Source organism: Syngnathoides biaculeatus, chromosome 22, assembly GCF_019802595.1.
Source record: "Syngnathoides biaculeatus isolate LvHL_M chromosome 22, ASM1980259v1, whole genome shotgun sequence".
In the NCBI taxonomy this organism is placed as follows: domain Eukaryota; kingdom Metazoa; phylum Chordata; class Actinopteri; order Syngnathiformes; family Syngnathidae; genus Syngnathoides; species Syngnathoides biaculeatus.
In genome coordinates, this window is record NC_084661.1 from 13,164,793 (window position 1) to 13,192,518 (window position 27,726).

At 43.7% G+C, this 27,726-nt stretch overlaps 1 protein-coding gene across 3 annotated transcripts in view; it reads left to right on the forward strand.

Moving 5' to 3' along the window:
- capn15 (calpain 15) overlaps positions 1–27,561 on the forward strand; it is a 42,506-nt gene extending 14,945 nt beyond the window's left edge. For all 3 annotated transcript variants that reach the window (XM_061810662.1, XM_061810663.1, XM_061810660.1), the window contains 11 exons: positions 1,225–2,878; positions 6,818–7,026; positions 8,648–8,831; positions 10,910–11,133; positions 11,646–11,771; positions 14,999–15,151; positions 17,024–17,185; positions 18,224–18,459; positions 20,728–20,897; positions 21,342–21,520; positions 23,429–27,561. In XM_061810662.1, coding sequence (XP_061666646.1) covers positions 1,247–2,878; positions 6,818–7,026; positions 8,648–8,831; positions 10,910–11,133; positions 11,646–11,771; positions 14,999–15,151; positions 17,024–17,185; positions 18,224–18,459; positions 20,728–20,897; positions 21,342–21,520; positions 23,429–23,606 — 3,453 coding nt within the window. In that variant the 5' untranslated portion in view covers positions 1,225–1,246 and the 3' untranslated portion in view covers positions 23,607–27,561. The remainder of the gene's footprint in view (positions 1–1,224; positions 2,879–6,817; positions 7,027–8,647; positions 8,832–10,909; positions 11,134–11,645; positions 11,772–14,998; positions 15,152–17,023; positions 17,186–18,223; positions 18,460–20,727; positions 20,898–21,341; positions 21,521–23,428) is intronic.
- Positions 27,562–27,726: the final 165 nt, after the last annotated feature.

Here is a 27,726-nt window from a genome sequence, read left to right on the forward strand (position 1 = left end):
TCTCGGAGGCAGCTCTTCTGTTTTGTGTCATGCATTTTCGACAGGCATCTTTTGAACTAATACCTTGTTTTAGATGGTTTCAGCTCTTGTAGATGCACCAATACTTCATATTTACTTGATAATATTTTACAATGATTAAAATCGTAGCTCTAAGAAAACCTCGCTTATAATCACCCAATAAAATAAAGAACTGAACATGATGGCCTCTTGTTGTCATACTACTGACAAAACCTCTACCCTCAGGACCAAAGTGATGAACAGAAGATTGCTCTAGCTCTTAGCAGTACTCCCTCACTACCCCATCATACCCACAATGCATTGTTTCTGTTAGTGTTCACACATGAGCAAGTTGAGTGACAGTGACTTTTAAGTCCACAAGTGCACATCCATAGCTCCTCTGAAACTTGCATACATGTATTAAAGGTCAGTAGGAGAGCGGTTTTAGAATAATCTGATGGAGAATTGTTTGAGTCTGTCTAGTTTGCAAAATGTCTGTGGTTAAGAAGCCACAATTTTACCTCTATTATTGTGAGACCGTTGCACTCCTCCATCTCCAGCTCTCGCTGCTGCATTTCTTGGCTCTAATCATACAGCCATTGTGTATGGATTTACTGCCCTCCGTGCCCTCTGGAAAGAGATTTAATTTTTGCTCCCCTGAGCGAGGCAATCTTTCGCTCTCACACTCCATTTTTCCTTTCTCATTTTGTCTTGGTCCCATCCTCGTGTGGTCTCAAATGTTTTTTTTTTCCCCCGCTCTTCCTTTAGATAATCACCTTTATCTCACTGGAAGCAAGTGTTCCCTCTCTTGATAGTTTATCTTACCATTCACTCTTGTCCTCTCCATCTCAAGCTTTCATTTCCTCATACTTGCTCCCGAAACCTGCCCTCAATATTGCTCAATATGCTCTAGCAAATAAGGGTACAGGAGTCAATTTCTGTCCCTCAAGGAAGAAGCTACTCTAGCATTTCCCATAAAATTATTATTGGACTCTTTAATAGCTGTTGTACCCTTTCCAGGACCAAAATAGTACAGGGGGTGTTTCCAAGTTAGTGTCAGGAAGGGTGCCGATGCTGCGTGTTTAAGGGTAGCCACAAGTCATTGTACCCTATGGATAACAAAGTACCCAAAACATTTTCATCGGACTTTTCGCATAATAATATCAAATGTTATAAGGTAATTGAAGATGACTAGTATTTGTTCTTACTCTGCTTTGTCTTTTACAGCCACTCCCACTCTCCTGGGTCCATGGCAGCTGCAGTGCGTGGCAGTGAGTGGTCATGCGGACGCTGCACCTTCTTAAATGTCGGTGGCGCACCTCGCTGTTCGATCTGTGAGGCGCCTCGCCAGAAGCCTGACCTTAATCAGATCCTTCGCCTGAGCAGTAGCGAGGAGCACCGCTGGGCTTGCCCCCGCTGTACCCTCAACAACCCTCAGGGATCAAGAGCCTGCTCCGTCTGCGGTTTCGGACCATCCTCCACCACCCCTGCACCTGCCGTCACAACCATAGCTGCCACCTCAAACGGTCTCCCCCCTGCTCCTACTCCAGAACCCCCTACGGCTACCGTCACACCCACAGTGCTTTCAGAACCCCAAGGTCAGGTTCCCGTAAAGGAGGACATGTTGAGACGGTCAGAGAGCAACGGGGAAGTGGGCGGCCTGGAGCAGCAGCAGTCGGGGTGGGCATGCCCTCGCTGCACGCTTCACAATACACCGGTCGCATTGTCATGCTCAGCTTGTGGTGGACCCAGGAAACTGTCATTACCCAAAATCCCCCCTGAGGCACTGGTGGTACCAGAGATTCGCACTCCTGTACTCGGATTTCCTGTGGCCTCAGCAGTGTCTCCCCCTTTGATCATTGACCTAACTGATGAATCACCCCCAGCTCCTCCCTGTGAACCCCAAGAACCTCCTCATGTGCCCTCTTCAGCATTTACTCCTTTTTCCTCCCTCCAAAACAATCCTGTGCCACGAAGTAGGAGAGAGGTGCCCCCAACTGGGCGACCACCAAACCAAGGTACTAACACTCCGAGTCCCACCTCTCCTTCAAGTTCGAGTGTGCTTCCCCAACCTGCCCCCCAGCGACCTGGCAAACCCAAACATGCCCAACCCCAGGAGCCCCCATACCCCAATAAGCGCCTCAGTATCTTAGAAGAAGAAGACCCTCAAAAGACTCCCCAGGCTGCCCACCACACTTCCACAGGAGTCCCCACCTGGAAGTGCCCAGGCTGCTGTATGGTTAACCCAGGTGGCTCGTCTAAATGTGAAACCTGCCGATCATCACGGGCCGGTGCCGACCTAATAGATTTAGGTTGCGAGATGGTGCGGTTCACCCCGGCTAGCCCTTCTAGCCCAGACTTCAGCACATGGGCCTGCTCCAAGTGCACCCTGCGCAATCCCACAGGCGCTCCAAAGTGCTCTGCCTGTGGGTCGTCCAAGCTGCACGGCTTTCAGGAGCAGCAAGCGCCCCTTCCTCGCTGCTGTGCACACTGTGGCCTGGTCCTCTCTGGGCCTGGCACAGTATGCTCCTGCACGCCCACCTCTTCTTCATCCTCCACGGGTCATAAATCAAGGAAACAGGGCAGAGGTTTTTCTTCCTCATCTTCGGCTGTGGCCTCTTCTAGTTCTTCCTCTTCTTCATCCATCTCATCCACCCTTCAGGAGAGACCTGGGCAGTGGAGTTGCCCAGCGTGTACGCTGCTCAATGACATCAAGGCCAAGAACTGTGCGGCATGCCACACACCCCAGCAGTACCTCACCCTTCGGAAGGTGATCAAGCCCCTTAAGAGGCGGGAGAGCATGCATGTCGAGGCCCGTCGGCGGAACGATGAGGGTGAAGCCAAAGAGCTCTGGGAAAACATTGTCAGCTTCTGCAGAGAGGTAAGAAAAAAAAACATCACACACACTCACTAGTCATGGGCTATTACATCTTTAGTAGTCAAAAGGTTTCACGGTAATTACTCTTGTATTGCTTTGATACCTCATCAATGTTCAATTCTTTTCAATTCCTAGCTTTGGAGAATTCACGGTCTTTACCATTTTTACCAAAGACCTCTGCTGTTCTGCAACAAAATATCCCTTGACTTGCATAAATGTATTTCTAGCTAGGGCACAGTCTCACATTCTCAAAATCATTTAAGACATATTTAGTATTGCCTTTACTTTCAATTTTCGTGTTGGATTCTTTTTTGGCCACTATTTGGTAACACGCTCAAGACTGCTAATGTACAACATGGCAGAACTGTTTAAAAAATGCTATCCTTGCTCAAATGTTTATTTCATTTAGAAATAGGTCTTTAGTCTTTGGATTGATGCTCACTTCCTCTCACCACAGTAGCATGTGATGAGTTTTACTGGATATTATTAATTGCTTCGTTCCTGGTTGGGGAAGCTGTCTGAGAGCACTGGTACTCTTTTCCCTCACATCTTTCCCTAATTCTAGACTGACATTAAAGTGATCTTTCACCTCCCTCTCGAACCACTTCACATCAATCCTCATGCTCAACCTGTCCCAATGTCACAATGTTTTCACGGCTGACTGCGTGTGCGCCAACATGCTAAGGCAACTGGCGAGCAGGCCTATTTTTAGCCGCAGCGCTTGAGTGCAGGGCAGAAATGATCCGCTTCCCTATGGTGAATGTAATCGCTAACGGCATCATCTGGAGCTGTTCTGTTTAAGGTCTATTCCTCTGAATACTTCACCACTTAGCGAGCCCCAAAACATGCAGTGGAAATAATAAAAGGCACACGGGCATTTGATCAACATCAGTGCAATTACGGCTTTATGGATGTAGTTGTTTAGTCTTGTTACCAACAATTAGTTTTTTATTTTTCCCGAGTTTTTCTTCATTTCTTTCTTTTCCTCAAGGCTCCCCCTCAGGGATTTAGTGCAATTCAACGGTGCCGACACATTTTAGGCACGGGCCACATCATAGTTAAGGTTTTCCACAGAGGGATATTATGACTAATAACGTTTATAAATGTATAATCACCTAATCACTGGTTTTAAAACATTGAAAACAAGGAAATGCCACTGATTATTCATTAATTGCCATTAATTTGATACCAGTGGTCTAAATTATTGAAGCCACAGTGGTTGTATATTGTTTGTCTGAAGGGAAAGAAGCCAAGGTACCACATTTAAGTGTGTAACTCAAACGGAACTCATGTTATTTGAGTTTATAATAATTTTAGTCGATAACACAACTTTTGGCAAGCACTGCAGCAAACCCTGGAAAGAATTATTGGCTCTTATGATACATAAGCTCTGTTCAGACAAGTCCTCTGCTATTGTCAAAAACAATGTTAAGGTGATACTGCATCGCTTCTTCAACCTTATTACACGCCAATATAACCGTTGTTTTTGTAGTTGAATCAGTTTCCCCTCCTACGTTACTCTTTGTCTCCAACAGTATGTCGGCAAATTTGCGGAAAAACCTTGATTATATGCATGTGTTGGTTGTTGTGACTGCTCGCAGTTAGCAGCTGTTCTCTCCCCACGGAACTGATGCTTTTCGCCAGGGTGTTAAGCGCTCCTTTTTGTTTTGCGCTAAATAAGTGTGATTCCGTGAAATCTCTGTCTCTGCGTTCTTGTTGGCATGTTTCTGGAGATAAACAGGTTGTCTTCGCCACCTATGATATTTGACTAAAAGCTTAGAGCCACCTAGAAAAAAAACCAGCGTTGTACGCCTGCCAGTTTTGCGTCGGCTAAGAGCTGTCGGGGTGGGAGCGAGCAACGTTTTGCACGCTGGCACGTGTCCACTGTTATGGAAACAGGAAAGCGCTCTATGTAGACATCACAACACCTTAGACTGAGTCACTGTAAAGTGAAACCCTTTTAGCAAATCAATTCAGATTTTTAACTCAACAATAGAATGGAGGAAAGGTGATTGTCTCTTGGAATTATAGTCGGTTGCCAAGCTATTTTATGTGCAGAACACAGGCCACGGTTTTATTTGGATCCGGCACAAACTGTGTTTGTAATTGTACCAGTACAGTCAGGGGCGAAAAATTGGGCTTGTTTCCATCATTTTTTATTGAATAGACCTATTGCTTTCTCACCAGAGAGTCATTGTTATTCAAAAGATAATTAAGTTTCATTTGAGCTTACCACATTATAGCAACCACATTATTTAATCGAATAGCTTTTAGGGTACTCATGGATCTTGTGTGTAACAGAGGTCAGCGCTGGAAAAGATTGACCTTATTTTTCCCTTCTCTTCATGCACTTATTTTGAAGTCAAGGGCTTAAGTGTTTTCCCCCAGACTGTGCTAGTAAATCCACATTGGCACCTATAACTTATGTCCAGAAAACGTCAAATCTAGTTCAAGGCGTAGTGCGTAAACCGGTGAACTGTGCACTCGGCATGTAACATTGTGACCTTGGATGGTGGCGAGGTGGTGACTCTCGTCTGGTCACTAATGCGGCATCAAGGCAACAGAATTGAATTATGAGCTGGCGAGCAATCAATTTGCTACACCGGGAGCGACCAGCAGGGCGCCTGCATTACGTCCCCTGCCTGTCTGGCAACCCGGCTGGTCAAGTTCACTTCTAGCACCACAAATGGGAAACCGGAGCGGCGTGTGTTGCTGTACAAAAGGGTTTTAGATGAGCAGATAGGGTGTCGGATTGGCTATCGTGTTCTTTTTGTGTAGCTGTGTAGTGAGGCTATGTGAGCAGTAAAGATGGAGCTTCATTCAGGGCATCTTTAATATTCTGTTTCTTGTTTGAAGGTCTGTCTTTCTCTGCTGGGAATGTGTTGAAAAGGTTCTTTGTCAGTTTTTCACGTTCGGGTCTTGCCTCATGTGTGGTACAAGGTTCCACATTGGTCTCCTTCTATGTATTTGATTGACGTCATGCTAACCTCCTTTTCATGAAAGACCCTCTTGGGTGAATTTAGAGGTTTGTTTCAAAATACATTATATACATGTACATGAAAATGTGTGAAGACTATGTAGGCGTCACTTGTGGAGGTATAAAGTTATGCTGCTGTCAGCCACAGCTCACACTCGGACACTCACATGCACACCGAGCAAATTGAGCCAACCAACCGACCACCACCCAGCTTGGCGGTGTGAAATGCTGTCCTACTCGTAAAGGAACATATCTAACGCACATGTACGAGGACACATAATCTCTTCTATACATTTCATGCTGGTATTTTTTTATGTTCATATACCATAATTCCCGGCCTACAGAGTACACCTGGTTATAAGCCTCACCCAGTATCTTTGGAAAGGAAATACCATTTGGTGCATACATACGCCGCAGCCGTGTAAAAGCTGCAAGTGCTCACATTGAAACATGAGATGTTTACAAAGAAAGACGGTACACAGAGAGTTTAACACTCGCGCCGCCGCACTAATGCTAACACTGGCGCCGCCGCTGCGCAAACAGGGTCGGTTAAAAAAAAAAAAAACATACTGGTAAAAATCACTGCGACACAGCAATAACACACTAGCGCAGCGCTAGCAAGGCCAGAGCGGTAATAGTCACTTCCTCTGCATATATATTCGGTCTCACGCTTACCTTTTCCGCTCAAGTTCCCCCTTGTGGCCGCCAAAAAAAAATGCACAGATTAGCCGCATCACCGCATAAACTGCAGGGTTGAAAGTGTGTGAAAAAAGTCGCATCTTATAGGCCGAAATTTTGGTACATTTTTTTCTATTTCAGGTGTGGAAAAATATCCCCTTGCCATTAATAGAGGTTCACTGGATTACAATTTATGTAAAACGCAAACTTGTCTGGTTGTCTCACCCATATCCTTGTCTTCTTTTCCCTCTCCAACCTCTATCGTGTCTTTTGTTACCCTCAATTAGAACACGGTCAACTTTGTGGACGACAGCTTCCCCCCGGGCCCTCGATCGGTCGGCTTCCCGGAGGGCGACAGCGTCCAGCAGCGAATCAAAAAGTGGCTCCGCCCCCACGAGATCAAATGCAGCAACTTCAAAGACCGAGGCGTCAAGTGGTCCGTTTTCCGCACGCCACGACCCTCTGACATCCTCCAAGGGCTGCTGGGAAACTGCTGGTGAGCTGTCAGAATGCATCATGAGGAAATAGGACACACCTCGGGCTTTGCAATTGAACTTGTGTAGGGAGGCCATGATTGCCGCTATGTTCACTGTGCATAATAATCCGAGTTAAAAGAACCAAAGACTGTAATTGAGTTCACGTTCCCATGTTAGCTACCAAAATAAGTGATCCTTCCTCAAACAAAAAAACTTCATTTGTGATGTATAATGGAACATCTTTTAAAGGGATAATATCAAATAATAATTGGGGTTTTACTCCCCTTATTTATGTAAATGTGCAATTTATCACAGCTGCAGGCAAGTTAAGTCTTTAGGCAGCACGAGAGAGGTAATAAATTCTGCTTGGTTCAATGAAGCGTAAAAGACAAAAGAGACTATAGTCGATTGTCTTGTTTGTCTTTGCGCGACATTTCTCAAGCACTGAATTCAGGCTTGCCGATGCAGCAGATAGGGTTGGTGAAATGATAACAAAGAGCAAATAAGATGTCGGGAAAGAAAGAGGGGAAAAAAATGAAAGCGAGATCATGGTGCAAAGATGTACAAATGTACCTGACAGGAATGTAATTCACAAAAGTATGGACATCTCTTTTAAATTTCAGTCCTTGTTTTGTGTCCTTTGGGGTGTCTAGATATGTGCGCGTCCACAAACGCACACATAGACAACCAAGTCAGGTTCCTCGCAAAGTTGTCCTTTCCAACTTTCCTCAGCGGCGCACGCAGCTTATCAAAAATAACCCTCCCTAGAGCCAAATCCTCTCACTCTCAACAGGATGTAACCCAAATTCTTCCTCACACACACACACACATACAAATACACAATTGTCCTAATAAACCACCAAACAACCGAGCTTCCACGAGCCAACCAATCGGAGGGGAGTCGAGGTGTGCCAACCGCTTTGGTTGATAACAGCTGTAATCTAAGCCGCCTTCGTGGTAATTATGGATGGTGAAATATTTTTTTAATTGGTATAATTTTTTTATGCAGCATGCATGATTCTGTTGGTATTTTATTTTGTATCATTTCCAATAATCGCAATGTGAAAAACTGAACTGCTTCTCATTCAAGTCTGCTCGCCAACTCACGAAAGTGGGATACTAGTTCTTGTCGAGAAGAATTCTAATGTGAAAGCTGCGTGGTAACAAAGCACTGCGTTCTTTGTATTGAAACGCAATATTGCTGAATCAATCAAATAACTAAAATAATTCAATTACAAAATAAAGTCGAAGCATCGCTGTGACCATTTTCACACACAAAGTACTTAACTGCACACTGATGCGGCACTCCATGGAGAAATAAGATTGTCCTATTGCGGTGAGCCATGAAGAACTACTTAGTGCATAAAAGGCAGAAAATGTCCAAAATTTGGCATCATTTCATAAAAAAAAACAAGTTCAGTGTGTCTACTGCAAAGCAGCACTAATGCCACAACAGCATGTCTCCAACCGCCAACGCGAGGTATCAGCAAAACCGCAGGTGCATGTTCAATTGGTTTATTGAACAAATGGAAACAAGCACATTCATCCGCAAGCTTGTACAGCCACAACTGAGGCCCCGGCACTCATAATACCAGATAAAGAAACGGAAATCTCCCTTTTCCGCCTCCTGTCTTTCTCCAGGTTCTTAAGCGCTCTGGCTGTGCTGGCCGAGCGTCCCGAGCTGGTGGAGAGGGTGATGATCACAAGGACGATTTGCACCGAGGGAGCCTACCAAGTTCGCTTGTGCAAGGACGGGACGTGGACGACAGTGCTGGTGGATGACATGCTGCCGTGTGACGACTACGGCTTCCTCCTCTTCTCCCAGGTTAGTCCGCACACAGGGAATGTACCGTGGAATGTGGATAGTCTGCACAAATAATCTCATATCAGTCAATATATAGATGAACTCTTTCCAAAAGGTTGCGAGGAAAAGACTTTGAGGCATTGAGTTGATATTTCTGCTCTGGTGTTTTGTCCTTTGCAAGCGCGCGCAGGCTATTAAAGATGGAAGGATGGAGGCGGGGCTTTCACCTTCTGACGGGCTTTTTATAGTCTTACTTGCGCCAGATTGTGACCCCCGAAGTCAGCCAATCATGAATGTGACTCTTAATGTACCATAGCACTCTATGTCACATTCATCATTTGTAACATTAATGGTTTTCTCCGCTTGCTAGGCTTCAGCGAGACGCTTGTTTATGGATCTGCTGCGAATCAATCACACAGTAACTTATGTATCTTTTTTTTTTTTTTTTAATCAAACATACATTATCTTCTAGGAAAGATAACCTCAAAAGAAAGTAGGGAAAGTATTAAGTAGAGCATTATGCATCTTTTACAGATAACACATCATGGATGTATCTTACAATTTCAGTTAGACGCAGTGATAACAAAAGTACTCACACCCTCAGAAGTCCAAATACTTAAATACTTAAAATAAACACTGCTAAAAGTAGAAGTACTGATTCAACTCCTTTCCATCATTAAATGTAGAAAACTAGAGACTGAAATCATTTTTTCCCCCCTGTCAATTATTATACAGTGCCTGCGGTGCTGATTTGTCACCGCGGGGGGGATTCTCTGCGCACACGTTTTCTAGTTTTAAAACCGCGTTCCCAGAGCTTTGCTAAGGTTGTGTATAAACTAACAATAGAAGTCTAAATTAGCTAATGATAACATATACCTTTGCCATCTGTGTTATTTTACATTAGAGAGAAATTTTGAATGCCTGAAATTTACATACATATTAACCATAAATCGACAGGCTAAAACAATTGTGTATGTACTGTGTGTATGTGTATATATATATATATATATATATATATATATATATATATATATATATATATATATATATATATTTGAGTTCTTCCATATAGAACAATACATTTAGCTCACTATTTCTATGCATATCTCTGTAAATGTATGACTCAGCGCTTCCGCGTAATCGCTGGCTGAGTTCTCGACTGCGCCGTCTCCAAACAACGCTGTTGGTTAATTACCTCGTCTATTGGAACTAGTGGGCCCAAGCTTGCTTGTCACTGAATAATTCATCCCCGGTTGTTCGACTTCGACTTGAAAGTAACTCGTTTAAATGTGTCACATTTGCTAACCTGTCACTCTTGAGGTGTTTGGTCATGCTATATATCAGACTTTGCAGACTTGAGTAACTTTGATCTTGCCCCGACTATTGTCCACGTCGACAAAATGTGATCACATCTCACTTTGCTTTTGCGTCCTCGCGGAACTGCTGTCTGGTGTTAAAAGCTTGTGTACCTTTCTTTCTCGCCAAACGTTGAAAACGAGCTTTAAGGACAAAAGTACCACGACAGAGCAGATGCAGACTGTCGTATAAAGTGAGCCGTTCCAAAAAAGGAAGAAAACCAAATTTTATAATTATAATATACCATATTTTTCACACTATAAGGCGCACCCAATTGTAATTTTCTCAAAAGCTGACAGTGCGCCTTATAATCAGGTGCGCCTTATATATGGATCAATATTGAGCCTTTAGCGCAGCCCATCTAATAGATGCATAACGTAACCCCAGCCTCTACTATAGCGTCTATTCTATGTGCCTCATAGTGTGGTGTGCCTTATATTTGGAAAAAAAGTTTTCAAATAGGTCAGTCATTGATGGTGCGCCTTATAATGTGGTGCGCCTTATATTGTGGAAAATACGGTACTCAACTGGTACCTGGAAAATCCACTTAAACACAGTATCAAAGTATATGTAGTGTACTCTATAACTTTTCACCATTGATGAGAAAATGAAAGAGACAAAGGGGAATGCAAACATCACCCCAGACCAACAGCGCAACCGCAGCATCCTCTTACAAATGTTCTGCGCCGCTTCCCAGGACTGTCCAAATGTGAAATGTGACACTTTGTTTGTGGTCATCCCAGGCACAGAGGAAGCAGCTGTGGGTGGCCCTCATCGAGAAGGCCCTGGCCAAGCTCCACGGCTCCTACTTTGCCTTGCAGGCAGGGCGCGCCATTGAGGGTTTGGCCACGCTGACCGGGGCTCCGTGCGATTCGCTAATGCTGCAGGTCAGCTCCACCAACCCGCGGGAGGAGCCTATTGATACGGACCTGATCTGGGCCAAGATGCTCAGTTCCAAGGAAGCTGGGTAAGAAGCCCATTGGTATAGAACTATCAAGAGTTGGATGATTTGACCCGAATTTTAAATACATTTCTTTTTATCGTTGTGTGGGAGTAAACTCTCCATGTTATACGGTGAACACACATTGAGTTTGGTTGTTTTCCAATCTGCGTACGTTATATCATTAATGTGAGCGCTCCTCTTATTACCACTTTGATATTTGCGCTTTCATAGCAACACCAGACAAACTAGTGGAGCTCCAAAGTGGCTCAGTGATCTGCAGCCAGCCTGGCGCCCATCTGTCAGACAAGCTGCAGTATGTTTTAATAAATCAAAGCGGACCAGCCGGGCCTGTCATGAGAGCGCACGGTGTTGGCCAAACGGATGGGGCTCATCAACAAAGTGGAGGAGTAGTTTTGCTAGCCGATTTATGGGCCCACATTTTTTTTTTCTTCTCCGTTTTTTTTCTCCCTGACGATACAGATGAGTACCCTGTGTTTGCCAAGACACAGTGAAATCTGACAGGTGTCCTCCTGTAGGTTTTTGATGGGCGCCTCATGCGGGGGAGGCAACATGAAGGTGGATGATGCCGTCTACGAGTCTCTGGGTCTGCGACCGCGCCATGCCTACTCCATATTGGATGTACGAGATGTCCAAGGATACAGGTACCAAATCAACACTTTGAAGTGTTTATAATAATACTCATGCAGTGGCGTGGATGTTTACATTCCTCAGCTGGAATGTAACTATATTCGTCAAATACTTTGTTCAACATGTGGTCATGGAAGAGGTTCTAATTGTGCTTTTTTTATTAAATTTAAACCACTCTATTGACTCGCAGATCGCTATAGATGGCGGCATTCCATCGTTTTGGTGTTGATCGGCGCATCTTTTGTGTAAAACAGATGTGATTTTTCCCGTCTGTAGGCGGAATTCTGTCTTTTTAAATTGCATCGATTAAAAAAATATATATATTCTTCGTTTATCTTCAATATTCCAACCGTAACCCCTGCCAGAATCCACAGTCGTTCATATTCCAGGACAACTTTTGCAAGCGAGGTGGAAGATTAGATACACGTCTGTTGATTGGTCAAATGTGTTCCTCCTGACCAATGAAAGCGCTTGTTGTATACGAGGCAGATCATGGGGCCATTTTCAAGTGAACACGATGGCGGTGCTCAAGAGGAAAGACGCCTCTCGAGTGAAAGAAATTGATATATATGTCAAAAATAAGTTCCGATGGGATTGGATGGAAGGAGAAATCGTCGATGCAGTTGGAAAGAAGGAAGTTACCACATTGTTAAGCGACTTCATTCACAAAATCGATCGACCACCACAATAACGAGGTGAGAGTTCAGAAGCAATTGCTTATACTTATTTACTGATAACGACACATGACGTTAATAATTTTTTTGTCAAATTCATGCGTTTCGATCATTTACTAAAACAAGAAATTAAAACGTTTTTGAGTGGATACGATATACACGCTATGAAAGCACGCTCGCATGCCATGGTGCAAATCTGAATTCAATGTAGTAATTAGTTGAATTTGTATTTTGAATTTTTAATTTCTTGGTACCTGCATCCCCAGATCCCCTGGCTATTTTTCAGTCTTTTTTTAATTCGGTCAAATCACAATGCCTGTATCCCCATCCTTACACGCACTGCCGTGGATGTTTACATTCCTCAGCTGGAATCCAACTCCCACCGACGTATATATTTGTCAAATACGTTATTCAACTGAAGAGGTTCTCATTCTGCTTTTCTATGAAATTTAGACTTCTAAACCACTGTATTGACTAGCAAATCCCTATAGATGGCGACATTCTATTGCTATGGTTTTGATATCTGCGCATCTTTTGAGTAAAAGATGAAAATTAGGCAGAGTGGAAATAACCTAAGTTCTGCTGATGAATAAAAATGGAAAAAGCAACATATGGTCTTTTTTTTCAGGGGAAAGAAGAGACTACTCTTACTTTTAGTAGATTCGGTGTTCATGTCACAGAACACAATATAAGGTCGGTCACAATTCTCAAAACTGCTTGCAACACTCAGATTTTCAAACAACCGGCAGTGAATGATTTTAATGGAGTCAATTAGCATACACTCATCGGCCTTTTCATTAAGTGCACCTCCACCCATATTTGTCTTAATATATCAACAATGTTTACCTGCCGCAGTGTGAAGTGGTATTTTTGCACCCTAATACAGTTGAAACGCCGCACTTATGAACTCGCACAATCGAGCGTCGTTACCGTTTTAAAAGGCGGAATCTGCGATGCGGCTTTTAGGGGTTGCGTACTTTCTGGTCCTTGAAGTCGGCTTTGTCATCTCACGAACAAAAGGTTGCTTCAAGTTGAAGTGCCTCTGCACTTGTAAAATGCATTTATGAATTCTCCCCCTTTTTGCGAGTGCACACATTCTCTTTGGATGCACCTCTCATTAATGTGTATTAATGTAAAGTTTAAAAAAAAACAAAAAAAACAAATGATTCATACAACGGGTTTTACTAAAGCATTGTACAAGTCTTGAAATTTTGCTGTTTTTTTGGCATTAAGAAGTTTTTAATCTGACGTTGGCCTGTATTCACATTATATTAGATGTTAATTATTTATCATTGTTTTTTTTTCTTGTTTTAAAAAGGATCAAACAGGTTTTTTTTGTGAATGTGCTCTCCATCTATAAAGGTAGGTAGGGCTGGATACAAATAGAGAGCAGGTGCACCTTTACTGCAGTGTGGTCTCTTTGATCGGGTTATGGTGAGGGGTGCGGTGGGGCATGAGAGTGACAACACACAATGGATGGTTCTTCTACCTGTGAGAGTAAGTCGAGAGTAGTCTTAGATGTAATTTTCTCAAGAGCCACACACTTTAATTTCCTGCCATAAAGCAAGTGGAGTGGCAGCGCTTGATCCAAAATGGCACCGAGCCCCCTTTTTTTGCGCAAAGCCAGAGGACATGAAAAGCAGATTTTGGAGCAGCTGCTCGTCGGGCAGGTTCTTGGGAGAGTGGAAGCCATCCAGTGTGGTTTTTCCATTATATTTTGGAGGCTTTTTTTTTTTTTTTTTTTTTTTTTGATAGTAAGGATGGAAATGGGTAGATAAAATCATCAATCATCCACATGACTAACAGTGTGAGCCCACAAAAAAAGCCCCCAAAAAACACAAACCTCGCTCCAACAGGGCTGAACATATTTTTTTTTTCTCCAATTTTCAGCTGTAGAAAATCCATTTATCCATCAAATGTTTGTTGTGTGTGCAAATTTTTGTAACAAAAATTTTTGTGGTGAAATATTTTGGGTATGTTTGTAATGATAGGACAGGAACAAGTTAATTTAAAAACACAGTTCTTAAATAAGTTGTTTTATGAGTGCAAATGGTTGTACTGTTAAATAGAACTGAAATTTACTACAAAAATGGATAATGTACTTGAAAAATAAAATTGTAAAAATGTTTAAACAGGTTGAATGCCCATACCTGCACGCTTCATTCAGACCTCTTTTGATTATATTGAATTTTTTAAATGTTATTTGTATTAAATTCAGTGATTCTTTGTCATACCCCACTTTTAGAATTACTGCAAAAGACAGGCTGTTTCTTGAGAGGCACACAAATACACATTTTCTGATGCCACGGGGCAAACATTTTTTTTTCAGGGCTGCATATATGCTTGGTAAAGTTAAATTGGGTTGTTATTATTTTCATGTTTTTTTTTCCTAAAATTAAAATGTAAAATTATTGCAAAAGAGTGCTTCAAAGCACAGCAATTTTTTTTTTATTTAATTAGAAATAATGAATTCACAGTCACTCAACTCGCTGGTGGTTCCAGCCCTTCTCTCCTGCGGCTTCTCTCCTTGACTCCCCTTCTCATCACCTTGCGCTTCCCGCTTCCAGGTTGTTGCGACTCCGTAACCCATGGGGTCGATTCTCGTGGAACGGCAGCTGGTCGGACGAGTGGACCGACTGGCCGCAGCATCTGCGTCACGAGCTGATGGCGCACGGGAGCAGCGAGGGCGTATTTTGGATGGAGTACACTGACTTCATCAAGTAAGAGCCACGCTGCCTCAAACTAGCCTTCAATCACTTTTGACTTCCATCTTCACCCCCTAGTGGCCCCCAGGTCGTCACAGCTCACCGACTACCATTTCATAACAGGATATTCTGTCAGCTTTGGAGTTATCGTGGTCTCACGCTGTGGTGTTTGCTCTCTGCACCGCAGTCAATCACCGCACTCAGCAACGCAACGGCCGCGTTGATATTTTGATGCTTATCAAATGTGAGCCCCGGTGGCCGCGCGGCTGCCAAACGCACACTTTGTCTCGATTCCAGGCGTGCAGCTGTTCGCAGATGTAAAATGCATGAATTTCCAGCTGGGGACAGTTCATCTGAGGGAGACGTGTACTCGGCACGGGCAGTTTCAAATGTCAAAGCTTGTGTTTGCTGAGAATCGCGAAAGGGGACTCGCCAAATGTCATCTGAGGCCACCCTGATGGACACGCGTCATGTGACGGAGCGTTCAGTAATCTCATGCCTCTGTGGAATTGACTCACCATCTGGTTTTGGCAAAAAAAAAAAACAAAAAAAAAAAACTGAGCAACACGGTTTTTGCTGTTGTCGTGTTAACACGCACAAAATGCCCTCATTCCAGATGCGTCAAACGAGGATGTTTATAATAGTCTTGTAATCGTTCAATGACATGCATTATAAATATTCCATGAAGTAGTTTGAAAAACAATTTCATTTGCAATATGAATTATACAGAGTAAGCATGAATCTGACTGTATGATAACCCTGAGCAAAAATCCAGCATAATTATTGCTTTTCCGCCTTCTCTATGTGACGTGCGCACACTCGTGGCTGACAATGAGGCGCTCTATAGTGGCCGCAGTAGCAGATTTTCGATAGAAGGGGCATTTTTAGGGTGTAGTCATTGGTAGCAAGCTAAACTAACTGAGGTTCACAAAGCAGAGAGGGTTGATCCTTATAATAATAGTAGTGATTACTAATTGTAATGTTAGTTAGTAAGAACTAATAATAACAAAGTAACTCACCATTGCTGTGAATGAAGGTGCTCAAGTTTTTATATACTGTAATGGGAGAGGGTAGACTCGTGTCTGATGCCCAAGTGGTGAAAAACATTCCTCATGCTACACGCTTTTCAGTCTTTGCACGTTTTCAACAGTTATCTTCAAACATGTCTCCGAATTCAATTTGCAGGGTCTCTGATATAAAAATGTACCATCACACTGGGGGAAATTAAATGGGGGAATTTTTGCATTCTGTGTAATCAAAGGTGTGCTATGCGTAGGAGAAGGTTGTAATTTTAGCTTCACTGCTATTTAAAATAGCAATTTAGTAGCCATTCATTTTCTTGCACGCGCCACAATACAAGGAGATCCAAAACGAGGAATGCACAGTATGAAAAAATCCAAAAAGAAATCTTCTATTTTCTTTGTAAAGAAATCATGATTGTCACTGTCAGAGATAACTATTAATTTAACAAAAGAACTGCGTCATTATGGTTGCACTGTGCAGTAATGCTGGACTGCACTGCGCCATGTTGAGAGTGTATGTGTGTGTAAGTAAGTGTGTGTTTGGCTCCGTTATTCACGTTATTCATGTGCCTCCTGTCGAGAAAAATAGAAGTTGCAATAAGTCCAGGAGCGCCGAGGCAGCTGTCCTCTTTGAACAACTCCACCTGAAAAATGTGTTTGGCCCAAAGGACCCCATCTGTCTTTTTACCTGATTTCCCTCAGACACGTAATATCTCGGCTTTGCACTGAAACCTGCAGCCTGCGCCTGCCCGGACTCGAACCAAAGGGAGGGGCGGGCGACAAAGTGATGAAAGACAACACAATCGCTCTTGATGCCTTGATATGAACTTAAAGAACACCGTCTGTTCTCTCCTCTTGCCCACAGGTATTTCGACTCGGTGGATATCTGTAAGATCCACTCGGACTGGCAGGAGGTGCGACTCCAGGGATGCTTCCCGAGCAAGGCCAGCGGGCCGGTCACTGTCATGGCCCTCACTTTGTTGGAAAGGACGGCGCTGGAGTTTGCTCTTTTCCAGGAAGGAAGCAGGTAAACAAAAGGCTTGTTTTACAGGTTCTCGTTGAAATTCAAAATTGGGAAAGATTGTTTTTTCTTGTATACATCAGAAACTAATGGCATCTTCACTTAACGCCCATGTGTCATCCCTATAAACATTCTAAAATAGATATTGTAATGAAAAATACATATAACATTATTGACTTCAATGTCGATATGAAAAAATGAATATGAGCGGAGAGCGCGTCGTCCATGCGCAAAGTTGCGGGAGTGTCATTCGACTTCCAAGTGGTCGCCATATTGGCTGCATCCACTGCCCGTGACGTCACCCCGATCCACCTCTGCGCAGCGGTGATAAAAACAACGCCGCCCGCCAAACCGCTTCCCTGTCCGATCCACTTCTGCGGCGGAGATGAGCCACTGCGGCCAGGCGCCGCGACGAGCCACCCCAGCCGAAGCCTTGTCAACAAGGCCGGCAGCCGGCTCGGCCTTGTCGACAAGGCCAGTGGCGATCCACAAGGCCTGTGGAGGCCGTCCTTCAGCGGCTGCTGCACGGAAGCACCCCTACTTACGGATTACACCCCCACCTCCCAACGATTGCTTTTTTTTTAGTAGCTATATACACACCTACCTGTCATTTGGAACCCACGAAGCTCTCGTCCTTTGCACCTGTCCAATCCATTTTTCACGACAAACCGGATCTTTTGGAAAAGTATGAAAAGCGAATCCACCCTCCCAATTGTTCGAGCAATTCGAGCCGGCATTTTGGCTAACACGAAGGAACAACGAGCTACCATCCAGCAGGTAAAACTAGTACAAACAGACGAGACCGCTCGAGTGCACTACTGCCTTGTACGTCACTTCCTGCTTCTTGTTGAAAACAAATCCCTCGAAAGGATTTTTATGGCGGGAGTTACAAAAAGCCATATGCGTCAAAATCACGTTTTGTGGTGAAAAAACGGCTGGGTCCATACTGCCTGACGGTTTTTCATTAATAACATACTAAAAATCATGCATTTCATGACAGTGGGCCTTTAAGCTCACCTCTTCTTTGACGTGTTCCTCCGCCAGGCGCTCAGACACGGCCGACAGTCACCTTCTGGATTTGTGCATCATGGTGTTCCGGGCCTCCTTCGGGAGCAGCAACAAGCTGACCCTGGGCCGCCTGTTGGCGCACAGCAAGCGAGCGGTGAAGAAATTTGTTGGCTGCGATGTGATGCTGGAGCCCGGGGAATACGCCGTGGTGTGCTGCGCTTTTAACCACTGGCAGATGAACGTGAGCGGGTCGGGAGGGCCGCCCACCCCCAGTAAGTGTGCAGCCATTGTTACCTTCACCAGGGATGCTAATATTTTGGACGCGTGGGTATATTGGGTGTATCTCTCTTGACTTGTACGCATCTAGCTTGGTACACTTTTTGATGAGCTTTGGGAGTCAGTGTTGGTACGTGATGGCATCCCTTGCACCGCTTCCGCTACTTTATACTGTCGTCACCGGACTTCTGTCGCCGTGCCAAATATTCCCCACACGCGTTGGAAATAACCTGCCACTCAAGCACACCAGAGAGGCACTGTTGGCTCTCTGATCGGCAGGTGTCTGGCCACCCCCTGACCCGCCCGACAACGTTATTCCAGGAGCTGCGAGGAGAGGGATTCGGAGGAGGGGAAGAAGAGGGGCAATCCGACAGCCTGTGCGACGGACAGGCAGGCAGCCGCCCCCCTTGCCCTCCACGACCTTCAACAATGTGAGGTCGCTGCAGCAGAAAATGGACTTGCTGCGTATCAACGCCACAGTGTCCCGTGCGTACCGTGAGTCATCTATGTTGGTTTTTACCGAGACATGACTCCAACGGAACATTCCTGAGGGAGGAAACAGAACCGTCATTCAATGAACTCTTAAAAAAAAAACATTAAAATTGTGGCACAATAAGAAAGCCATCAATAATTTGATTCATCCAGAAAAGGTTTTTATATGTCTGACCATCTACAAAAAAGCAAATGAGCTAAATTTGGGAATGTCATGATATTTGATATGTCAGGATGCCAGAGTTCTGATGGATCCCTATGTGGTCCAATCCCTCTTGAAACACAGTACTAGACGACCTCTCACTATTTCTTCTCAAAAACCTTTGCAGAGGACCTGAACACCAGGATTGTGGCCTATTTTCCCGGACAACTGACAGCAAAGCTCGACCGCCTGCTGTTACTTGCAATGAAAAACAGAGTTGTTAAAGATAACCCACCCCACCAATTTTATTTAACGCATTTTCTCCATCCCGCGTTCTAGCTGCTTTTCGCTCGGAGTAGCCCGAACCGCCAGAAACACTTTTTTTGTTTGTTTTTTCCCCACTATCAAGACTCTCAATGTAACACTGTAATGTAGTGTGTATTGGATGCAACAGGTAGGTTAATAGCACTCGAGATGATTTATTATTATTGAATATCTTATTATTGGATGTTTTGATATGTGTTCCCTCAGCCAGAAGGGCAAAGTGGGAGCTGGGCAAAAGTTTTTTTTAAGGTGTGGGATGATTTTTAAATGAGTATATTGTATGTTACTGGTGTGCACTGCAGGACCACGGCGATACGAGCAATCGTTTGGACAATATTTTGCTTTTCTTACAAGCAACAATTAGAGATGAGAATGCTGAATTAGGGCGTGAACTCAATTCATTTCACAGCAAGCAGGAGCTTGGAAGAAAGTGAACAATTCTTCAAAAAAAGGGGGCATCAAGCTGTTTTAATGCTACTTCTAGTTGAGGTTTGGTAAAATACATACATATATATATATATATATATATATATATATATATATATATACACACACACACACACACAAAACACTGTGTATTTAATCAACCCACATTACTTATGAAAACCAGTTAGTTTAGGACAAACAGTGCAGTAGCACATGTAGACTGACAACAGTTATCACATATATTATGTAAAAATTAAGTACTGCAGGTTGTCATTTGTGAAAATGTTTTTGTGTTGCTTAACATTCTATATGTCATTTTGTTTGTTTTCATAAATGACTTGTTTTTCTTAATACTTTACCAAATAAGTCTTTTGGGGACAGTGAAATTTGAGTAATAGCATTTTCATGTCTTTCAGTAGCTAAAGAATATTTGAGAGTTGAGTGTTTTGAGTAACAAGCGTGGTCATGGAAAAAATTAAACTCATATCTGAAGGCATCAGTGTACAGGGATTCAATTGCGGACCACCCCCGCAATAAGTGAAATCTACGACGTACTGCCCATATTTTTTATGCATATTTTAAAGATGTATGACGCTCCCCCACATTCCAATTTGCTTCTACCAAACGCTTACAAAGACTTTCCTTATGGTAGTGCTATGTAGATTATAGTTTGTGTTTTAATGATTTTCTTTGATTTACATATTTAATATTTTAGGGTTGGAATAGTTACAATTTATAAATTACATTTTTTAAATTATTTTTTTTATTCTCACAATAGGTCAACCGTGATCTAGCGCGTACTGCATGAAAAATGTATCTCCTGTAGCTCAGTAAGATCGTAGTCATTCACCATTAATAGATGACCATATCTCATCCCCAGTCTCCAGCCCGACCAGCGGAGCTCAACGGCGGCCCAGTCAGGACTTCCCCGGCTACATCCTGGCCATCTACAGCTCTCGGCAGGTGATGGTGGAGCAGGTGGAGGCGGCCGCGACCACGTTGGCCGACGCCATTATCCTCCTGACGGAAAACAAAGGCGAACGCCACGAGGTGACTGTCGCCGTCTTCGTTAATATTTTGTTCGAGCGCACCCGAGTTTGTCTTTCGCTTCAAGAGCAACACTTCTTTCTTCAAAAACATTGCCGCATCTGATTTTTTTTTTTTTTTTTTTAGCTCTATGACAGCACATTAAAAGAATATATCTTCATTGTTTTTTTTGTTAGATCAGCTCTCGACACAGCAGGGGGGGGGGCGATATCTCTAGAGTGTGTCAGGCACTACATGGATGCCGGTAATTGGATAGAGTCAAATATATTTTCTGGGACAATAAAGATAGTGACGCATGTGAAATCTGAAGCAGATCAATCCCCCACTTCTCTTTTGAATATTATGCACGTGTAACCAACCCGTTTAAAGATCTTATAAAAATGAATTTGGGGATTTATTCCCAAATTAGGAGCTTTTACAAGGGCAATCTTTTCGGCGCGTTCCCAGGGCCGCGAGGGGATGACGTGCTACTATTTGACGCACGGCTGGGCGGGGCTCATCGTGGTGGTGGAAAACCGTCACCCCAAGTACTACCTCCACGTCTCCTGCGACTGCACGGACAGCTTCAACGTGGTGTCGACGCGCGGCAGCCTCAAGACCATCGACAGCGTGCCGCCTTTGCACCGGTAACACTCGCACGCTCGCGCAGGGTGGAAAAATATCCCTTCATTTGTCAAAATATTTAGATTTGAAGTGGAGCGCTGCACACAAAAGGAACTGTTTTGGACCAAAATGAGCACAGTGGAGCTGGTTGACGCCTCATTAATCCTCTTCTGAATTCGTCTGCATGTAAACCTGCGAATCATTCTCTTGTTCCGACGCATGTTATATGATATGTTCACCCCGAAGAGTTATGACCCATATAAAACGCGGCTGTAAAATGTCAAAGGTTGTTTTTTTTTTTTTTTTTTTCCCCATTACACCTTCTCTCTTGTAACAGGAAAGTGATGGCTGCACTTTTATGTTTTTAAATCAACACTACTGTATTATTTTGCAATATCCTTATTATCGTCCACCATCTATCTACTACTAATCCAAATATGGCAAAAGTAGGGTAGCACAGTGTGTGGGGCAAAAAAAGGAAATAAAATACTGTAAGGAATATCTGTGTGTACAGGGTATCCCAAAAAATGTATACATAATTTAAATAATATTTGTAAATTTATTTACATGCTAAAAATTATTCAAATTATAATAAATAATCAAGTTTACAATTATTTAAAGTGTGTATACATTGTTTGGACACCCTATATATATCAGAATGAAATAATGCATACAACTTTTTTTTTCCATTTTGTAGTTTGCCTCTGTTTATCCAGAGTTCTTGCGAAACATTTTTTAACCCCCATCCCCTCTCCCAAAGAAAGAAAAATTGTAAAAAAATCACAGCATAAATGCATTAAATCTGGCCTGTTCGACATATATGTGCCCTGGGATTGGTTGGCAGGCATCCATGCTGTATGCCACCTCTCACCACTGACCCTTGACCCAAGTGCAGATAAGCGCTTATAGATAACCACTGATCTATAAAAAAAAAAGACTGGATGGCTCATTGGCCACCTCAACTTAAGTTGCCATCCGCCATCTTGATACTCCCAAAACAAGCATGTCGACCTGTGCAGCGCCAGTTTTGTGGCTGTGAGAAAACATTCCACAAGTAAGTTAGGAAGATTGACTTTGACACTGTTAAAGTCTGTTTGTAAAGGTTTTTTTTTTAATTTTCTGATGAGCTTAATTCACATGAACAAAGTTTTTACAGTTTTTGTTGTTCACTGTTCACTCTCTGCTTCACCTTTATAGGCTGGTTTTTTTTTTTTCGCAAAAAAAGCGATGTAAATATTTTCCCAAACTTCAGAAGAGGAATAGCAAGAAAACATATTTTCTGTGAAATTTTTGATTAATTTCATAATACAGAACTCTGTAAATTAAATTTGATTTTCAAATGCGAGGACACATGTTTAAATTTTCTCTTCAATAGGATGCTTCAGAGAAAAACATATGAAGAATACGTTTAAGCACGTATTTTCCCATTGCGAGTCCTTTTTTTCCAAAAATATATCGAACTGATTGACTTAAAATTTTATGTTTTTGCTATGTTATGATGATAGTGGTTAACAGCTTATTTTGGGAAAAGTTCACGGAGATCGGGCCCGAGGTAATATGCAAGGTTTCTTGGTAATTACGGTGTTATATATCGTTCCTTTGCACTTGGCCTTTTTTGGCTTCCCAAAAATCCTTCATGTTACCAGAAATGAAAAAATGTCAAGCTCACACGACCGGTTTTAATTCTACATGGCAAACTTTGAGGAAAAACGCTGCCATAATCCAACCTGTAAACCATCTCCTCCACACCTTTTGGGAGTACCAAGATGGTGGCCAACCGGCTTCAACCAATCGACATACCGCTCGATGTGTATGCGCTATCCAGTCTCTTTTTTTTAGATGAGTGTAGAGAAATGATGGATTTCCTTCATTTTAGCTGCTCAGACGGATGTGAGCGTCCTTTCATTGTTTGTCTCTACCTCCCCCTGCAGGCAGGTGCTGGTGGTGCTCTCCCAGCTGGAAGGAAACGCCGGCTTCTCCATCACGCACCGGCTGGCTCACCGCAAAGCTGCCCAGGCGTCCCTGGGCGACTGGACGCCCACCAAAGCCACCCACAGCCCCCAGCTCACCCCGGACATCGACGGCCTGCACCGCCCCAGGCCGCTATGACCACCGTCCCAACGTGGCGCACCCGAACGGTCGGAGCACTGGAACGCCGGGCGAGCGGCACGTGCGGCACTAGAAACTCGCGGACAAAGATGCGGCCGCGGCGCGCGTCTGAATGTATTCATCAACACTGAAGCTATCTTCTGGCCCCTCAGGATGAACGAGGGCGGACTCGCTCAGCTCTCAAGGCCCCCACTGACCTGTTTCAAGTGTCAAAATGCGTCCGGTACGAGCGCTGTATGTGGATTCCCAGTGCTGTAAACTACTGAGCCATTTGCAGGACCGTTTTATTTTTCATTTTTCTTTCACTTTCCGCCCACTCGGTAAAACAACCAAGGGGGGAGGGCTGGGGTCACTTGCTGTATCTCACCCGGCCTACAATAAGGTACTTAGCTATCGAGCCAAACCTAATTTTTTTTTTTTTTTTTTAAAAACAAGCACGAAGATTTTGACCATAAAGGTACAGTATCAGTCTTACACGTTTCATCCATATAGTTTCACGGTGCATGTTCGAAGGTCTTGGGAAAATTCACAATCTTTTGTCTCTAACTCAGGACCAAAAGTGTGTCATTTGTACCGGAATACAGTGAGCCCCCACCCCCGCCAACCGCCATTTGGAATTTTACAAATTCACCTACTTTGGCACCCATCTCATGAGACCTTGTGGCCAAAGAACTATATTGAAGTAAGAGGAGGAGCTTCTTTTAGTCAGTGTTTTGTCACCATTTCTTAGCAGCTGCAAATGTTTTTCGCTGGCCTCGGTTGGTGGTTCACTGTACCGCATTTTATCTGAATGATCAGAGGTGGATAATTCCCATTCGAGATAGCGGACATGGCATCTTTTATACTTTATCTTTTATCAAAGAAGCGCTCTTCCTCCAAAGCAAGTAGCGCGATGATGCTTTTTATCCTGAGGAAGACAAGAGTGGGCTTTCCTGTTTTCCGGCATAGGGAAGCAAATGCTGTCATTTTTCCACCCTTCTACCAGTATACTCCCTCTCTCGCCTCCGGACAAGTCCAAACCATCGAAGTCTGCTCTCTCGAACCTTGTCTCCAAAACATCCAACTTCGGCTCTCCCTCTAATGAGCTCATTTCTAACCCTATCCAACTTGTTCGCACCAAGCGAGAACCTCGGCATCTTCCTTTCTGCCACCTCCAGTTCTGCTTCCTGTTGTTTCTTCAGCGCCACCACACCAGACACCCTCCGCCAACTGTTCCACCCCGCTTGGACCTGTTTCTTCACTTCCTTCCTCACTCACCATTTGTCTGTATTGTTGACCCCAAGTATTTGAAGTCGTCCACCCTCGCTATCTCTTCTCCCTGGAGCTTCACTCTACCTCGTCTGTCAGCCTATCCATTACTATCGCAAACAGGAAGGGGCTCGGCGCGGATCCCTGATGCAGTCCCACCTCCACCTTAAATTCTTCTGACGCACCTATGGCACATCTCACCGCCGTTCTGCTGCCCTCATACATGTCCTGTACTGTACTGTTGTTTTTTTTTATACAAGTATCTCTCAACTTGTACTGGAGTACAGTCCAAGGAATTTACCACTCCAAACAGGAAGGGGCTCAGCGCGGATCCCTGATGCAGTCCCACTCCCGCCTTAAATTCTTCCGACGCACCTATGGCACATCTCACCGCCGTTCTGCTACCCTCATACATGTCCTGTACTATTCTAACATATTTCTCCGCCACACCAGACTTGTGCTTGATGCAGTACCACAGTTCATCTCTTGGTACTCTGTCGTAGGCTTTCTCTCAGTCTACAAAGACACAATGTAGCTCCTTCTGACCTTCTCTGTACTTTCCCACAAGCATCCTCAAGGCAAATAATGCATCTGTGGTACTCTTTCTATGAAACCATACTGTTGCTCGCAGATACTTACTTCCGTCCTGAGTCTAGCCTTCACCACTCTTTCCCATAACTCCACTCTGTGGCTCATCATCTTTATTCCTCCGTAGTTTCCACAGTTCTTAAAAATGGGGACTAGCACACTTCTCCTCCATTCTTCTGGCATCTTCTCTCCAGTAAATTGCATCGCTGTAGAATAAGAATGGATGAATCCAACCAAACTCCTTAAGTACAAGGTTGGTCCCCGTGCATTTGCCTTCCCCACATCCTTAATTCATTAAATCTGCTCCAGATTGCCGCAGTATAAACGCTAAAGGCGACGCAATTCTCTTTCTTGTTCGGCAGTTAGTTTAATTCCCCAGCCGTCGGGGTGCGCAACTCCCTCTCGCGCAAATTGGAGTGAATTAATACGGCGTCTTCCCAGCGCTGAAGGTCACTGCGATATTTGTCTATTATTCTCTCATTTTGACAGTTTTTCGGTGTTTTTAGGGAGTCCCAGAGCAGCTGTTTGGACAGGCAGCCAGCCAGCCAACGGAGAGCCAAAGTTTACTTTTGTAGCTTTTTGTTTAGTAAAAGCGTGAGAATCCAACGCCGGGTCCACGACTCGTCTCGAGATCCTGCTAAACTGTCCCAACCGGATTGAAACTCCGATTAGAATTTCTCAAGATCATTTTACGGACCCGTCCGATAATCGGCTGCTTGTTGACTTTCTCATCGGAAAATGTGGAAAATTTGGTCCACCCCACAGGATAAACTTTCTCGAGGCATCCGCCAATCGGGCCTTTATTGACTTTCCTTGCGAGAAAGTGGAAATGTTCAAATTTAGCAGCCCTGATTGAGGGAGGAAGAATAAATCTTAAGCCATCCTGCACCACCTCCCTCAGACCACAGGTCTCAAACTCAAGGCCCGGGGGCCAGATCTGGCTCGCTACATGATTTTATGTGGCCCCCGTAGCCAAATCTATTGTGAATTTCCATGATTCTTGTCAAAAATCAGTTCCAAAATTTCAAATTGTCATATAAATGATAAAGTGGGGATATTACCCTTGATTTCTTATTCCAAATCTAGTTCATAAATTGATGGTGTCAATGTGATGATTAAATATTTTTCTTCCGCAGTCATAACGGCCCCCTGAGGGAAACCGGGACAAAGATGTGGCCCACGAGAAAAATGAGTTTGACACCCCTGTTTTTCGATACATCCCACAATCGGGGTCGTTCCTGACTTTGACGGTAAAGTGATAGAAAACTCCTGAATTTGGTCCGATTATCTGCATTTGTGCGCCCTGTGATGCCAGACAGGGGATTTTCCTCACTAATGGGTTCGAAAAGTACTTGAAACGATCTTTTTCGCCAGGAAACCTCGCTGCCGGGGTGAACCCGGTACGGCAATCGGGGGAAAAAGTTGCTTTTGTCTTTACTTGAAAGCCACAAAGCTCTGGACTTTGTCTCGTTTGAATACAAATGACACACGGGGGATTTATTTAGGTTTTAAAGGAATCTTATTTTAGCCATTTTTTTTTTCCTCCAGCCATTGTTCGATCTTTTTAAAAGACCTTGTAAATGTGTCTGTGACGTAAAGGAGCTGTAAATGCCCCCCCCCCCCCAGGAAACACCCATGTGTACAATGACCACTCTTTTCCATATTTGCACTGACTCGCTGTGCAATGTTATTTATTTGGATCATTTTACAGGCCTGTTGTCGAGAAGGAACGCGACGGTGCGAGGCCACGGCGGATCGATTTTTATTTACATATTTGTTTCGTCTCATTGTCACTTTGGCTCTTGCTGGTGGTCTTCAGTCATCCCCACTCCTCTTTAAATATTTTTCTGTGGCGCCCCCTGCTGCTTGTGTAAGGAGGCTACAAGCTAGAGACACCCGTCCTCCAAAATTGTATAGACACAAGTTAAGCTGTGTGGTATAAAAAAAAAATTAAAAAGTCTAATAAATTAACTTTTAAACTAGCAGTAAAACCAACAAAAAGGAGCCCAATGCTGACAAATGTGATATAATACTTTGATGATTCTTTGTGGGGGGGAATAAGGGTGTGAATATATCTGTATAAATATGTATGTTTTAATATTTCAATCTCAGGTTCCAGTGGACCAAATAAAAGTTTTTTTTAACTAAATACCAGTGGTTTTGTTATATTATATCATGGATGGCATTTATTGTATTTAGACAGACAGCAATATGGAAAAATGATGACACGCTGTGGCGACCACTCGCGGGACAAGCCGAAAGAAAATTGTTAAAATGTTGACAG